The 15,431-nt window shown below is 47.7% G+C and overlaps 1 protein-coding gene across 1 annotated transcript; it reads left to right on the forward strand.

Moving 5' to 3' along the window:
* The first annotated feature begins 728 nt into the window (after positions 1-728).
* Positions 729-1,304, forward strand: LOC124664105 (calmodulin-binding protein 25-like). Its single transcript, XM_047201703.1, has one exon. It carries the CDS (start codon positions 741-743, stop codon positions 1,302-1,304), a length of 564 nt encoding a protein of 187 aa, XP_047057659.1. The 5' UTR covers positions 729-740.
* The last annotated feature ends 14,127 nt before the right edge of the window (positions 1,305-15,431 follow it).

Consider the following 15,431-nt stretch of genomic DNA (forward strand, 5'->3'; position numbering starts at 1 on the left):
CCGCGTGTCCGCTCGGCCACCCAAATGTCCCAAAACGGACGGCCCAGCGTGTCTGTTTGGATCACTCGGTTGAAGATGCCCTAACTACTCTTCCTAAAAACATGGGAGGATCAGAGATGTGCACGAGCGGGCTTCCTCCACCTCACCCCGTAAAGAATTCCCGTAAGCAAAATCCCGTAGGCCTAGCATTATTGAACTTCAACCAACCAACACAGCCTACGTTGTTCGTACAATAATGCTAGAGTTACGGGAATTCAGCTACGGGAAATATTTACGGGATGAGGTGGAGCTATTCTGTTGGTGCAATTTTTTCTCCTCCCGTGATTCTAGGAACTGAAATCTCCCCATGATCTCCACGTCTGCCCGTAACTTAGATCTCGTAGAAAACAGCCCATAAGTGTAGCATTGTTGTTGTCCGTAAGTATTCCGTAACCCAAAACAGTCCGTATGTCCAGGATTACCGATTTGTGACATTCTTTGATAGAGGTAGTAGTAGAAATTTGGAAGAAAAACAAAGGTTCCGCGCGCTGACAGTCTGAACCCACTGATCAGCGTCTTGGCTTGTGCGTTGTGACCTTGTCCAGCCATGCGTCGCCTTCGTCTCCGACCGCCCTGCTGACCACCGAACCCGTCCACACCCACGTCACCCGCCATTCTCCGTCCAGCTTATATCAATCCCCAACCTCCTCTTCCTCTCCCACCTCAACCTCAACACACGCCCACAGCAAGCTCACCCACCCATGATGCTCTCCGCCATGCAGCACATGGACTCCTCCGCCTACGCGTCCCCCTCGTCAGCCTCACCGTGGCAGCAGCTCCTCCCGGCGGAGCGCGGCCACCTTCCGTCCTACGAGGCCCTCCCATCCGCCCCCGCCGCGGCGCAGCAGCACAGGGCGGCGCGCCGCATCGCCAAGCGCCGCCCGCGCCCGTCGCGGCGGCTGCCCACGACCTACATCAGCGCCGACCCGGCCGAGTTCCGCCGCATGGTGCACCAGGTCACGGGCGCCGACGAGTCCCTCCTCCCACCGCCACAGCAGCACCAGCAGCAGATGGCGGAGGAGCCCCTCCTCCTGCACGCGCTCGCCGGCCGCATGGCGGCCGGGGGAGCCGACCGCGCGATGCTGCTGCCGACGCTGGACACGTCGGCGTTCCTGCTCGGTGGCCGCGGGGCGAGTCCGGCCGAGGCGCTGCCGCAACCGCTGCCCCCATGCGACGCCGGCCCGATCGCGCTGGACAGCAACGCTAGCGGCGGCAGCAGCAGCGGCTGTGGGTTCCCGACCTTGGAGTCGTGGGATCTTCTCTGAATCCCTATCCCCCCATCTCTGGCCGCAAGAGTTCGGAATTCCTAGCTTAATTATTGGCAAATGGCAAGCAACTGTGATGTTAACCCGAGCTCAATTACTTCGCTTTCGCTGATTAACAGTTGCACGAGATCTCCTCATACATATCCGTGAATCGATGACTCGATGTGCTATGCTGCGTTTCTCTGGACGGATTTCATCATGTTCGCGCGTCTCTTCTTCACCAACCATGTTCAATTCAAGTCAGGATCAACTGTCCTTTTTGGGGTATTTGGTGCCGTCAGTTGAGTGATCACTGCACCAAAGCAGCCATTATAGGAGTATTTAATTACAAAGCAGGGGGTCCGTAGCATGTAATGCAACTTAGACCCTACGATACGTCAAGACGACGCCAAATCCGACAGGGACGTACCTGCATCACTCAAGATTTTGTGAGATGCGCTTTGATATTCCTAGTTAGTCTCTAACTAGTGGGGAGTAACTTAGACTAGTAACATATGTCATGTTACTAGTCTAGGTTACTACCTTTATAGTGGGTAGTAACTTATATGTGGTGTTATGCATTGTGTCATTTATTATGTTGTAGACTCATTTTGCCTTGGGGTGTGTGATGTTATGGTAACATAGCTAGTTACCACCACACTCTCTTTCTTCATTTATTCGCATGCCATGTCACCAAAATGCTTTGAGATGTGTGATGTTACTAGCTATGTTACTCCCACTATGAGCAGTCTAAACTAAACCAGAGTGGACTGGCTACTGCCCAATCGATCCGGTCACTTTGATCATTTTAAAATATATTTTTTTGGTAAGGGGAGCATATGCACCCGAGAGTTTAAATTGAATTTCCGCGGAGTATATGCAAGTCACAGGTTCAGTGATAAGAAAAAAATTCAGAGAAGTAATCTTACGATACTAAGATCATGCTGGATTGAAACGATACGTATCACACAGTGTATCTTAATCGGGTGGTAGCGTTGTCGAAATGTGATATCATGCCTTCAATCGGGTTCTACGACATGTGATACCACACATCAATTAAAACTAATCAAAGAATTAGTTAATCTGTTGGGCGTCTGCTCCGGTACAACCCCCCCCCCCTCCCCCAAACTCCCTCAAACTCAATTTGGGCTTAAGCGGGCTCAAACACAAGAACGGCTAAGATCGCTCGATACCCCTTCGTTATTAGTATAAAATACCGATACGTGGCACCGTACAAAATTCGTATAGCCCAATTCAAATAGTCAATTATACGAGATACAAGTACGACACAGTTGTGGGCCCCCCGGCGAGTTTGGCGGATCATGGTGGCCTGTGCACCATCGTGTTGGGCGCCGGCCGGCCATGGCAGATCGGAGACACCGGACAGTCCGGCCGTGACCTAGCCGGACAGTCCGGGTTCGGCGGACATCCAGTTCATAGGGGAACAGACTGTCCGAGGATCGGTTTACGTGATCGACCGGTCAGACTGTCCGGCATATACGCCAGACAGATCGGTAATGTTGTTCCAGAGGAACATAAAATTTCCAGACGTATTTGCCAATTCTATCGGCCTGTCTGGCCAGACGAGCCAGCTTGTCCGGCCAAGGAGTTTTTGTACGCATCTTTTGTCGGCCTGACCGGCGTAGAGAACCAGCCAGGCCGGAAAATAATTAACGAATATTCAAAGGCTTTCGGCACTGCATTCTGGTCTGTCCGGCCACAGCCACCAGCATGTCCGGTGAGAAGACTTACATGCAGCAGCTTCTGTCGGCCTGACCGGAATCTTTCGCCGGTCTGTCCGGCAATGAATTAACACCACCATTTCTCATAGGACAGATGTAAGTTCTCTTTCAAGTTTGGATTTTCCTGGTATGCAATGTCCAATTCCTTCGCCTATCTCTCTTGAAGGTTCATTGCAAGTGAAGAAAAATGCAGATGACAAGTACCAAACTTTTATCCATTGCGCCAAATGTTGAAACGGTTTTTGTGAACTCACTTTATGAGGCTAGTGTTATCCCTTTTGTACCAGTTCAGTAATTTGTTGACCTAAGCTATTAATAAGTCCTAATCTTTGGGTATTATTTTTCAGAAAGTCAATACACAATTGGTTTTGGGTAAATTCCTGCACCTGAAGTATTTCGAGATAAAGCTTTTCATACCAAGTTATTATCATCTGCAAAGGTGTTAACGGATTGTTTGCAAAAGTTTGACAACAAATTCTGCGCAATAAAGATTATAGTGATGTCCACGGACAATAGTGAGACTATCCAACACTTGATGATTGCATACATATTCCACAATGTATGGTATTCCATATGACGCGAATAGGTGTTGTAAAGTATAGTTTCCAAGTCATTACACAGCTAACTGAAAATAGAAAATAAAATGAACTAAGTCTTGAACACCGCCGGGAAACCTTCTACGGGACGAAAACCCGACCATATCCACTAGACCTTGGACCTAAGCATCATCTTCCTCGCCATTGGGGTTGAGTAGTTTATCTTTGATCCTATCCAACTCGTTACTAGGTGAAAAAATTATTTCACCGACCATAACTTCTCTAGTAGAGTCAACGAGTGTCTACAAAAAGAAATTAAGAGAACATGTTATGACATGTGCTGCTAGTTCATCATGTAAGTAGAATTTTGTTTTACCTACCTATGTAATAGTGGTTCTAAATTCATCTCCATCCCATTCTTCCATATATTTTAGGACCCAAAGTCCACATGAGTTTCTGTCATAATACAAGACAAACAAAAAACATTAAGTAACATTGCATCGTATATTAATATAGATGAAAATTAGTTGCACCATGTACTCACCCATCCTTTTGTCTTGGCATTTTGTATTATTTTATAGGCCAGTTCGAAGGATCAGGAAAACCATGATCTGCTTTTGCTATGTCATAAGCAATTTCGGTTCTCTGAAGTAAAACGAGTAGTTAAGATTAAGTAAGTAATGATTAATATTTTAGTAAAATACTTATGACACAGTAAAGTAGTATGAAAACATACCAATGCTTCAATGATATGTATGTAACTGCGAAGAACATAGAGGGAATCTAATACTTGAAATTCCTTCTTGGGTACATGCATCACGACGGTGACCCAATGATTGCCATTAACGTTTACAGCGAGATAGTACTGCAATAAAAATGTGTAAGTATGTTTCAATATACACTGAATGAATTATGTACACCATTGCATTGCATGTGCTTGTACCTTCGGTTTATGGAAATACTCGTCCATGCATCTGTGACTGGCTCGATTTCTCTATTTCGATCTGGGGGTGGCCAGGTGGAAAATAATCTCTACCCCTCGTCCTCCCTTCTATGAGATGCGTCGACCTCCATGTGGTGGACAGGACACGATCATCTGGAACACGATGAGACAAGTGTCGCACATAAGCATTGATGACCTGCGAAATTTATTGGTACACACAACTAATTAGCCCTTCAATCAAGATAGTTATTCTGTAATACAACAGGGATAAAAAAAATGTTTTTACATCGCCCATCAACCAGTCATGGGTTATAATAGGTGCAACATGGTGGGCAGTCAGCACGAGTCCTTCAGAACTGTAAACTTTTTTGTTGCGGCGTCGGGAGCACTTTGATAGTTCTTTTACAAGTGACACGGCAGCTTCGACGTGATCTTCAGTCAAATCATTTACTTGAAGTAGTGCATCTAGTGAATGGAAGTTACCTGCAACGAACAAGTAATGGGTGAACTGCGGTTAGTGAAATGCAAAGGTCGTTAAGAAATTTGCATGTGACTGATACGTCTCCGATGTATCGATAATTTCTTATGTTCCATGCCATATTATTGATGATACCTACATGTTTTATGCACACTTTATGTCATATTCGTGCATTTTCTGGAACTAACCTATTAACAAGATGCCGAAGTGCCGATTCTGTCGTTTCTCGCTGTTTTTGGTTTCAGAAATCCTAGTAACGAAATATTCTCGGAATTGGACGAAATCAAGACCCAGGGTCCTATTTTGCCACGAACCTTCCAGAAGGCCGAAGAGCATATGAAGTGGGGCCACGAGGTGGCCAGACCACAAGGCGGCGCGGCCAAGGGGGGGCCCGCGCCGCCCTGTGGTGTGGGCCCCTCGTCAGCCCTCCGACTCCGCCCTTCCGCCTACTTAAAGCCTCCGTCGCGAAACCCCCGATGCGAAAAAACCACGATACGGAAAACCTTCCGGAGACGCCGCCGCCACCAATCCTATCTCGGGGATTCCGGAGATCTCCTCCGCACCCCGCCGGAGAGGGGATTCATCTCCCGGAGGACTCTACACCGCCATGGTCGCCTCCGGAGTGATGAGTGAGTAGTTCACCCCTGGACTATGGGTCCATAGCAGTAGCTAGATGGTTGTCTTCTCATCATTGTGCTTCATTGTTGGATCTTGTGAGCTGCCTAACATGATCAAGATCATCTATCTGTAATGCTATATGTTGTGTTTGTTGGGATCCGATGGATAGAGAATACCATATTCCATACTCACTTCTCCTCTCACATTTCCAAACATCCACCTCTCACACTCCAATAATCTTTATTTTTCTCTCCACCATTTTAACAAGATTAACGGCATGCATCTATCCAAGGGTTAGCAATATCATCCTTTCTTCCGGCGTTCCTAATTTAGCTCATTTCTTTGGTAGTTTAACTCGTACTATTTTTCTAGTGCTAGCAAGGTGTTTGATGAAATGCCTAAGTTAGGGATTTTACTTTTTTTATAATCAATTTGAGCTGAAATTATGGTATATTTTGTAGGTTTTAATTAGTATCATCCCCGTCCTCACCGCCGTCGATCGCTAGCGTCGTCCCCTAGCCGACACCGTACAACCTCGGTGAGCCTCTTCTTTTTATAAAAAAAACTTAGTTTTATGTGATGAACTTGAATATTAATTAAGTTGGTCACTCATATATCCATGATGTTGTGTACTTAATGATTTTTGATATACATATAAAATGCGAGATGAGTCGACAATGGATGTACGGTGACCGGGTCCATCCGGAGTTCATTACTTGGCATGCATTATTTTCTCAACGTGGCTGAGGCAAACAGGCGATCGAATGGTTTCATGTATTGTCCATGTAGTTCACTGTAAGAATATGAAGGATTACTCTACCTCGAAGACCCTTCACGTCCACCTGCTGGAGAATGGTTTCATGCCCAGCCTATAATTGTTGGACCAAGCACGGAGAAAGAGGGGTTATATTGGAAGACAACGAAGAAGAAGAGGATAGTGACAACTATCCCTTATTCACTGAAGACGGTGGTAGTAGAATGGGGGAAGGCAAGCTGAAGAAGAGCTCATTTTCGATGAGCCGATTTTTGATGACCCGGATGACGATTTGGGTCGGGCCATTCTTGATGCGAAGATGAACTGCGGAAAATGAAAAGGAGAGGTTGAAGTTGGAGAAAATGTTAGAGGATCACAACAAACTGTTGTACCCAAATTGCGAAAATGGTCGAGAAAAAGGCTGGGTACCACGCCTGTAGATTGCTGCGATGGAAGAGCGAGAGAATGGTACTTACGACAAGGGATTTAGAAAAGTTGCTTGAAAATAATAAAGAAGATGCTTCCGGGGAGAACGTGTTGCCCTCTAGCACGCATACGAAGCAAGAAGGGTTGTCTGCCCTCTAGGATTAGGAGGTCTGGAAGATACATGCATGCATCAATGTTTCGCATCCTCTACGCGGGGAGTGCGAGAATTTGAATGCATGCCCGGTATGTAGTGCATTGAGGTATAAGATCGAGGCGAGATGACCCTGGCGATGTTGAGGTAAGAGTCCACCCCCGGGAAGAGGGTTCCTGCCGAAGGTGATGTGGTATGCTCCATAATACCACGGTTGAAACGTTTGTTCCGGAACAAAGAGCATGCCAAGTTGTTGCGATGGCACAAAGAGGAGCCGTAAGAAAGATGTGATGCTTGAGACACCCGCTGACGGGTCGCGGTGGAGAAAAATCGACGGAGAGAGTTCAAGTCATTTTCAGATGACGCAAGGAACTTAAGATTTGGTCTAAGTACGGATGGCTTTAATCCTTTCGGGAGCAGAGCTCCAATCATAGCACCTGGCCGGTGACTCTATGTATCTATAACCTTCCTCCTTGGTTGTGCATGAAGCGGAAGTTCATTATGATGCCGAGTGCTCATCCGAGGGCCAAAGCAACCCGGCAACGACATTGATGTGTACCTGAGGCCATTGGTTGAAGAACTTTTAGAGTTGTGGCGTGGACGAAGGTGTACTAGTGTGGGATGAGCACGAACAAAAGGAATTTAACCTACGAGCGTTGTTATTTGTAACCATCAATGATTGGCCTTGCTCTTGGTAACATTTCGGGGCGGTCAAACAAGGGATACAATGCATCCACACACACTGTTTAGGTGAGACTGACAGTATATATTTGGGAAACAAGAATGTGTACCTGGGGCATCATCGATTTCTTCCAAAACAACATCACGTAAGAAAGAGAGGAAAGCATTTCTGAGGTGAGGCAGATAACCGAGACCAAGCCTACCCGCCCTAATGGGGAAGTTATATATGATATGGTCAAGGATTTAGAAGTGATCTTTGGAAAGGGTCCCGGCGGACAATCTGTTCCGCATGATGTTGACGGACACGTACCCATGTGGAAGAAGAAGTCGATATTTTGGGAGCTACCCTACTTGGAAATTCTTAGAGGTTCACTCTGCAATCGACGTGATGCACGTGACGAAAAATCTTTGCGTGAACTCCGCTAAACTTCTTGGGCGTGTATGGGAAGACAAAAGATACACGGATGCACGACGAGGACCAGCAAAGTATCCACGAAGGAAACAACCTGAATCCAGAGAGAAGTATCAAGGTCCCGTAGACTATGCTCTTACCAAAGAGGAGAAGGAGATCTTTTTTGAAGTCCTGAGTAGCATCAAGGTCCGTCTGGCTTCTCGTCGAATATAAAGGGAATAATAAACATGTCGGAGAAAAAGTTTCAAAACCTAAAGTCTCATGACTGCCACGTGATTATGACACAATTACTTCCGGTTGCATTGAGGGGGCTTCCGCTGGGAAAATGTTCGAGTACCCATTGTGAAGCTATGTGCGTTCCTCACTGCAATTTCTCGGAAGGTGATCAATCCACTTACTCTACAAAATTTACAGAAGGATGTGGTCCAATGTCTAGTCGGCTTCGAGTTGGTGTTCCCACCATCCTTCTTCAATATTATGACACATCTCCTAGTTCACCCGGGTCGAAGAGATTGGCGTTCTCGGTCCTGTATTTCTACACAACATGTTCCCCTTTGAGAGATTCATGGGAGTCTTAAAGAAGTACGTTCATAACCGTGCTAGCCGGAAGGAAGCATCTCCAAGGGCTATGGAGACGAAGGAGGTCATTGAGTTTTGTGTTGACTTTATTCCTGACCTTAAGCCGATCGGTGTTCCCGAATCGCGTCATGAGGGGAGGCTGCGTGGAAAAGGCACGCTAGGAAAGAAATCGGCAACGTGTATGGACGGACATTCTTTCACTCAAGCACACTACACGGTTCTACTTAATTCCATCTTGGTGGCTCCGTACAAAGAGGAACACAAGGAGATCTTACGCTCTAAATGCCCGGAGCAACGTGAAGATTGGATTGATGGAGAACACATGAAGACTTTCGGCGGTTGGTTGCAAACACGTCTCATGAATGTCACCGAGAGTGACGAGCAGCTGTACTTGTTGGCCAAGCAACCATCTTCTACTATATCGACTTTTCAAGGGTACGAGATTAATGGGAACACATTTTACACTTTGGCCCAAGACAAAAAGAGCACCAACCAAAACGAGTGGTGTCCGCTTTGATGCGAGAAGATGGCAATGGGAACAAGGTCACATATTATGGGTACATAGAGGAGATATGGGAACTTGACTATGGACCTAATTTCAAGGTCCCTTTGTTCCGGTGTAAATGGTTCAACCTTTGAAAGACGGGGTACGGGTAGACCCGCGGTACGGAATGACTACGGTGGATTTCCAAGAATCTTGGGTACGACACCGAACCATTTCGTCCTAGCCGGTGAAGTGGCTCAGGTTTTTTATGTGAAGGATATGTCTAGCAAACCGAAAAAAGAAAGAAAGGCAAGAGGACACATCATACGATGAGCCAAAGCGGCACATAGTTCTTTCAGGAAAAAGAAACATCGTGGGAGTAGAGGACAAGACAGACATGTCAAAAGATTATAATAAGTTTGACGATATTCCACCCTTCAAGGTAAAAATTGACCCAAGCATCATCTTAAACAATGAAGATTGTCCATGGTTGCGTCGCAGTAAGAAGAAAGGGAAACGGGCGAAGAAAACTCGGAAGACTAGCTAGCTACATATAGGGATCATAACTTGTGTATCTCAATATGGAAATCACTTTTGTGTAATGATGTTACTCGTATGTAAGATATTAACAATGGAGATGGTTGGCTTGTTTTACTAGTTAAGTCACGGGCTTGTATGTAAGATATTAATATAGGGCATGTGCACCAAGGGCATATTCGAGAAGTTCCGCCACGGGAGATTTCCCAACCCTTTCCGCAACATTGTTAGAGGAGATGGAGTCTTGCACGGGCTTGCGGGAAAAAAATTCCAAGGCGGAACTTCCGAAGATGCACATATGGCGTGTGCACCAAGGGCATCTTCGACAAGTTCCGCCACGGGAGATTTATAGGCAAGGAGCCGTCCCTTATCCTCGAGCCGAGCGGTACTGTAAGGCTATCCGGCTTGTAGTTACACGAACCGGCATACTAAAGGTTACCCACGCGTCCTCTCATCTCGTCGACCGTCTATAGCAGCTTTAGTACCGGTTGCACCCACCAGCCGGTACTAAAGGTTACCACGCGTCCTTATCCCACCGACGGGCGTCGTGCGCTACATACTTTATCTCATCGAGCGGGCGTCCTTATCCTCGCCGACAGCTTTAGTACCGGTTGCACCCACCAACCGGTACTAAAGGTTTGCCTTCGCTCTGTCTTCCCGCCTCATTTTCTTCCCGCTACGCTTTCCACCTGGCCTCCCGCCTTTGTCTTCTCCCCGCCATTTTTTCACTATATATATGTAGGCTTGGCCACCATTTACATATCACATCTAGACTCATATCTCGCAAACCTCATCATTCTCTCCCATGGCTTCCATCGCATCTCTAACCCCCGGGAGGCGGAGGCGCTTTGCGCCTCGAACTACCCCTGCCCGCCGGGCTACCGCGTCCCGACCGGCTGGTTGCTAAGCTGCCGGAGGCGTACCGGTCCCTCCAGTCCCTCTAGGTGTGGCGCGCGAGATGGCCATCACGAACCACTACTACTTCGAGCTCACGCCGGAGCAGCCGGAGGAATCCCGATGGCATCCCGACTACAGCCCGACTTGGGAAAGCTTCTTCATCAATCGGCGTGAGAGGGCGCTTTCTGTGCATGAGGAGGGCGGTCCGCCTCCTTCGAACTTCAACGAGGCCGGCCGTCGGCTGTGGTGGCGCGGCCGGACTCTCCAGGGCGTCATGGCCTACCGTGGCCCCCGCTGCGCTACCCTCGGTCCCAGCCCACGCGTGCTCACCCGCCGACCGTGAGAGTACCGCGACCCCGATGCCGGCGACGATGATGACGGCGACTACGACGACTACGAGTGGCGACTACTACAGGGCTAGGCACGAGTATGACCGAATGACTCCAACGAAGAGAATTTGGCCATGTATCTTTAATTTTCAGTTAAGCTATGTACTTTTAATTCGAGTTCAATCGTAATAAAAATTTATTCCCGCCCTTTCTTTCCCGCCTTTTTTCTCCCACGCGCGGCGTCGTGGCGGGAAAGTTTCCGCGCGACGTCGTACGTGGCGGGAAACTTTCCCGCGGACGGCGTCGTGGCGGGAGTAAAGAATAGAAATAGAAAATATATAGAAAAGAAATATAAAAATAATTAGAAAATATATAGAAAAGAAGTAGAAAAGAAATATAAAAAAGGTTATAGAAAAGAAATAGAAAAGAAAACAAACGAAATAGAAAAAGAAATAGAAAACAAAAAAATAAGAAATAGAAAAAAATGAACATAAAGGAAAAAAAGAAAAAGAAAGAAAAAAGAAACAGAAATAAGAAATAGAAAAAGAAATATAAAATAAGAAATATAAAAAGAAATAGAAAATAAGAAATAGAAAACAAAAGAAAAAAGGAGAAATAGAAAATAAGAGATAGAAAAAAAGAAACATAAAAGAAAAAGAAAAAGAAAAAGAAAAGAAAAAGAAACGAGAAATAAGAAATAGAAAAAGAAATAGAAAAATGAACGAAAAGATAAAAGAAACGAAAAGAAAACAAGCAAAAGAAAAGAAACAGAAAAAGAAAAAGAAAACAGAAAACAGAAAAATGACATTTGGTACCGGTTGGTATCACCAACCGTACGAAAGGCCTTTCGTACGGTTGGTGGTACCAACCGGTACCAAAGGGTCTACCTAGTTAGGACTTAGCGGCGCGGGGCAAATTTCTCCCAATCCTTTCTTCTCCGCGCGCCACGGAGACCTCTCGCGGACCACGCCGCCGTTCGTAGCCTCGCCGCCGCAGCCCGCCGTCGCAGCCTCGCCGTCGGCCGCCGCCCGCTTCCCGGCGCCGCAGGTAAGTCCTCCGCTCCCCGGCCCTTCTTTCCTCCACCGCTCACGCGCACGCCGACGCTGCCTCGGCGCCGATGCCGCTCTCGCCGACGCGCGCCCTCACCGAGGCCGCCTCGCCGACGCCGCTTGCCGACGCCGCTCGCCGAGCCTCGCGACGCCGCCTCGCGCAGACGCCACGCTTAGACGCCAGACGCCGACGCCGCTGCCGTCGCTGACGCCGACGCCTTAGGGTCGTTCGGTCAATGCCTGCGCTGCGGACGCCGACGTCCACGCTTAGACGCCGTGTCTCGCGTGCAAATGCCGCTGGCGCCGACGTCCACCAATTGGCTCGGGCAGCACGAGGTCGGCGCCGTCATTGTCCGCGCCGTAGATGGCGCGGTAGAGCTGCGTGAAGATGGCGCCGCTGAGGCCGACGAAGCCCTTGAGCAGGCCGAGCACAACGCCGCGGTCCTCGGGGAAGTTCTTGACGGCCGTGACGAGGGCGCCCGTGTTGGCGAAGGAGCTGCGAGCTAGTTGGCGCCGATGGCGATGTAGACGCACATGAGCCGGACGGGCGGGCGCGCCGCGTGCGGCCGGTGACGGAGAGGTAGATCATGATGTAGCCAACGAGGTTTATGCCGGCGCCGCGGACCAGGACAACCCACGGCGGGGTGACCTCGTTGATGAGCCCGGGAGGATGCCGACGTTGGCGCCCACGTCCTTGAAGAAGCTCAACGTGTTGAGCGTCCGTTGGTCGTACCGAGCGACGTCTTGATCGCCTTCGAGTAGATACTGAAGATGCACACTAATTGAAACCTAATTCCACAGTCACCGCCCCGTCGACTTAATGTTTGTTCGGAAATTTAAACCGGTGATAGCACCGAAAACAACATGACTTTGTAGATATCAGATGGATCAAGTGCGAGGTCTATAGGTAGCACGTGACTCTTCCAGCACGCTGTGATGTATTCATCGTAGCTGATGTACGAGATCTAAATGCTATGTGAGGGTATTCCACTATTTCTTGCTATATTCGAACACCCCACTTAATTTTGCTATGTATGAAACCCTTGCACACTCTTCTAATCTGTTATATGATCATTACATGATGAATGAAATACAATTGCTTTCTTAATTTTGTAGTGACATTGAGGTATGGAGGACGGCACCTTCGTCCGAGATGAGGAGGGGGAAGAAGCGGTGCAAGCAATTGATCTATGAGAGTGCCCGTGGTCCGGAACCCGACGATGGAGAAGACAACGATTACCAAGACTTTCCGAATGATTTTGGCGAGGGACTTGAGTCCGAACAAGTTAGAAGAGACAACGAAGTGTCCATCACAAACTCCGGCGAGGTGTATATCTATGTATCAATTAGTCTATATGTTCATCCCTAGATGCATTCATTTATTTGTATTGCACTTATTAACGAATAATTTTTTCTTTTAGCCTTCTGGATCATCGAGCAAGTCTGTTAGATCAAAACGAGGCCCGACGCGGGTGCTAAAGTGCGAGGGCAGGTTAGCCCTCACGGCATTCAAGGATAATGGTGAACCAGTGGAGCCCAAGGAGTTTTGCCGCAAATTTACAAGTCAATCCGGAGTTATTGTTAGGGACCATGTACCGATCAGCATTCAAGAGTGGCATAAGCCGAAGAACCCGGAGAGTGGTGCTAGTTATGTCAACGACGCGATGAAAAAATTTCTTTGGGACACGCTCATGACAAAGTTCAGCCTACCGGAAGACATGACGGAAGGCCGGAAGAATAAAGTCAAGGAATGGACATGGAAGAAGATGGCCATACAATTCCGGACATGGAAGAAAAATTTATGGGACAAATATAAGAATGAAGATCCAGGATTCGATGATAATCTAGTGAAGATAAAAGATCACGGGGCCGCATTTAAGGAGTATAAGCAATCGTCTACTTTTGTGTCCCGATCGAAGAAAAATACCGAAAATGCTGCAAAGAAGAAACTTCCGCATCATTTGGGGTCGGTGGCTACAAGAGTGCCATTCCGAAGTGGAGAGCGTTTGAGAATAAACCGATGGATCATGGAATCACTCCACGGACATGGGACCGGCCCGAACGGTCCAAGTTATGGCTGTTCGCTCATGGGGCGGGTTGGACCCAAAGACAGGGGTTGATCATTGCGAAGGGAAAATGGAAGGACAAAATTGAGGCAATTGTACCGAAGCTTGTAGATGCAATTGACAAGGTCGAAAGGGAGAGTACATTCCCGATCGAGAGAATGACGAGCCGACACTCGCCTGGGGAACCCCGAACATGTTGGACGGGTACGAGCTCGCCCGAGTCTCACCATGAAGGAAGCGTGGCCGGACAGCGCCGACACTTATAGAAGCCGTTCGCGAAAGAAGAAGAAGGACGCCGACATTGTAACGGAGTTGTTATCTAGGGTGGAGGCTCTTGAGAGAAATCAGAGGGCACTCGATCAGCCGCTGTTTCTACAGGATCCACAAGCCGATGCTGCCCCATCTCAGCCGAAGAAGCGGTGTCGGTTCCTCGCATCTTGACGGATGTGGAGGAAGCTACCCCGTGGATTATGTCACGGAGAAGACAGATTGCGAGCTACATATGTTAATCAGGACCGCGTCCGTTAAGGTGGCGGTCGGCTATGTGTACTCAAGTGAAGATGGAGCAATGCACCATCATATGCCCATTCCACCTGGTTGTGTTCGTGTCGGGGTGGATGAAGTTGTTTCGGGTTTTGAAAAAGTGGAGCTTGATATTCCTAGAGGTGAAGATGAGAGGACACCGGCCGATGTCAAGCACGGTTTCGCCCTATGGCCGAAGAAGTACGTCGTCCTTTTGCAAAGGCCACCGACTCCTACACATGAGCAGCAAATGCCATCGACTCCTCCTGGTGGCAGTCCTGGTGAGCAGCCAAGTCCACACCTACCTGAGAGGGACCCCAGCGTGAGTCCACCATCTCGAGATCCTCCGCGTAAGGCAGTCCTGTTTGATTGACTTATATTCTTGTAAAGAAATGCCCGCAACAACCACAAGGGACTGATCTCTGTGGATTCTACGTTTGCGAGTACATCCACAGAATTGTCAACGAGAGAATTAATAATGCAAGAAATAAAGAGGTACGAAAACAATATTCACAAATTTGTTTTCTTATCATAAGTTGTGCTGAAGTTTCGGTAATAGTTGTTTCATTGTGGTTTGAATATATATATACACACACACATATCTCATGTACTCATTTGTATCTTATTCTTTTATAGTTGGCAACAAAGCGGAACAAGCTCTCAATCGATGACCGCTTCATAGCAATAGCCGAGGAATTGGCGGGATTCTTCCTTCGAGACGTCATACCACCATTCGCGAGTTCCACTATGAATGAAGATGTACATGTTACATATATAGTTGACTCGAAGAGTACCACTATGCTACATGTAATATATAGAGTACGGCTCGGAGAGTACCACTACTATGCATGAAGATCGATCTTCATGCATAGTGCTTCTTAATTTGCGATCTTATGCAATTACATGTGTGTTATATTATATGCACCAACTTGCTATGCATCATA

The sequence above is a fragment of the Lolium rigidum genome, chromosome 1 (genome assembly GCF_022539505.1).
Source record: "Lolium rigidum isolate FL_2022 chromosome 1, APGP_CSIRO_Lrig_0.1, whole genome shotgun sequence".
Classification (NCBI taxonomy): Eukaryota; Viridiplantae; Streptophyta; class Magnoliopsida; order Poales; family Poaceae; genus Lolium; species Lolium rigidum.

Excerpts from the sequence above, each read along its gene's own strand:
- LOC124664105 (XM_047201703.1), top strand. The coding sequence starts at position 741 with ATGATGCTCTCCGCCATGCAGCACATGGACTCCTCCGCCTACGCGTCC.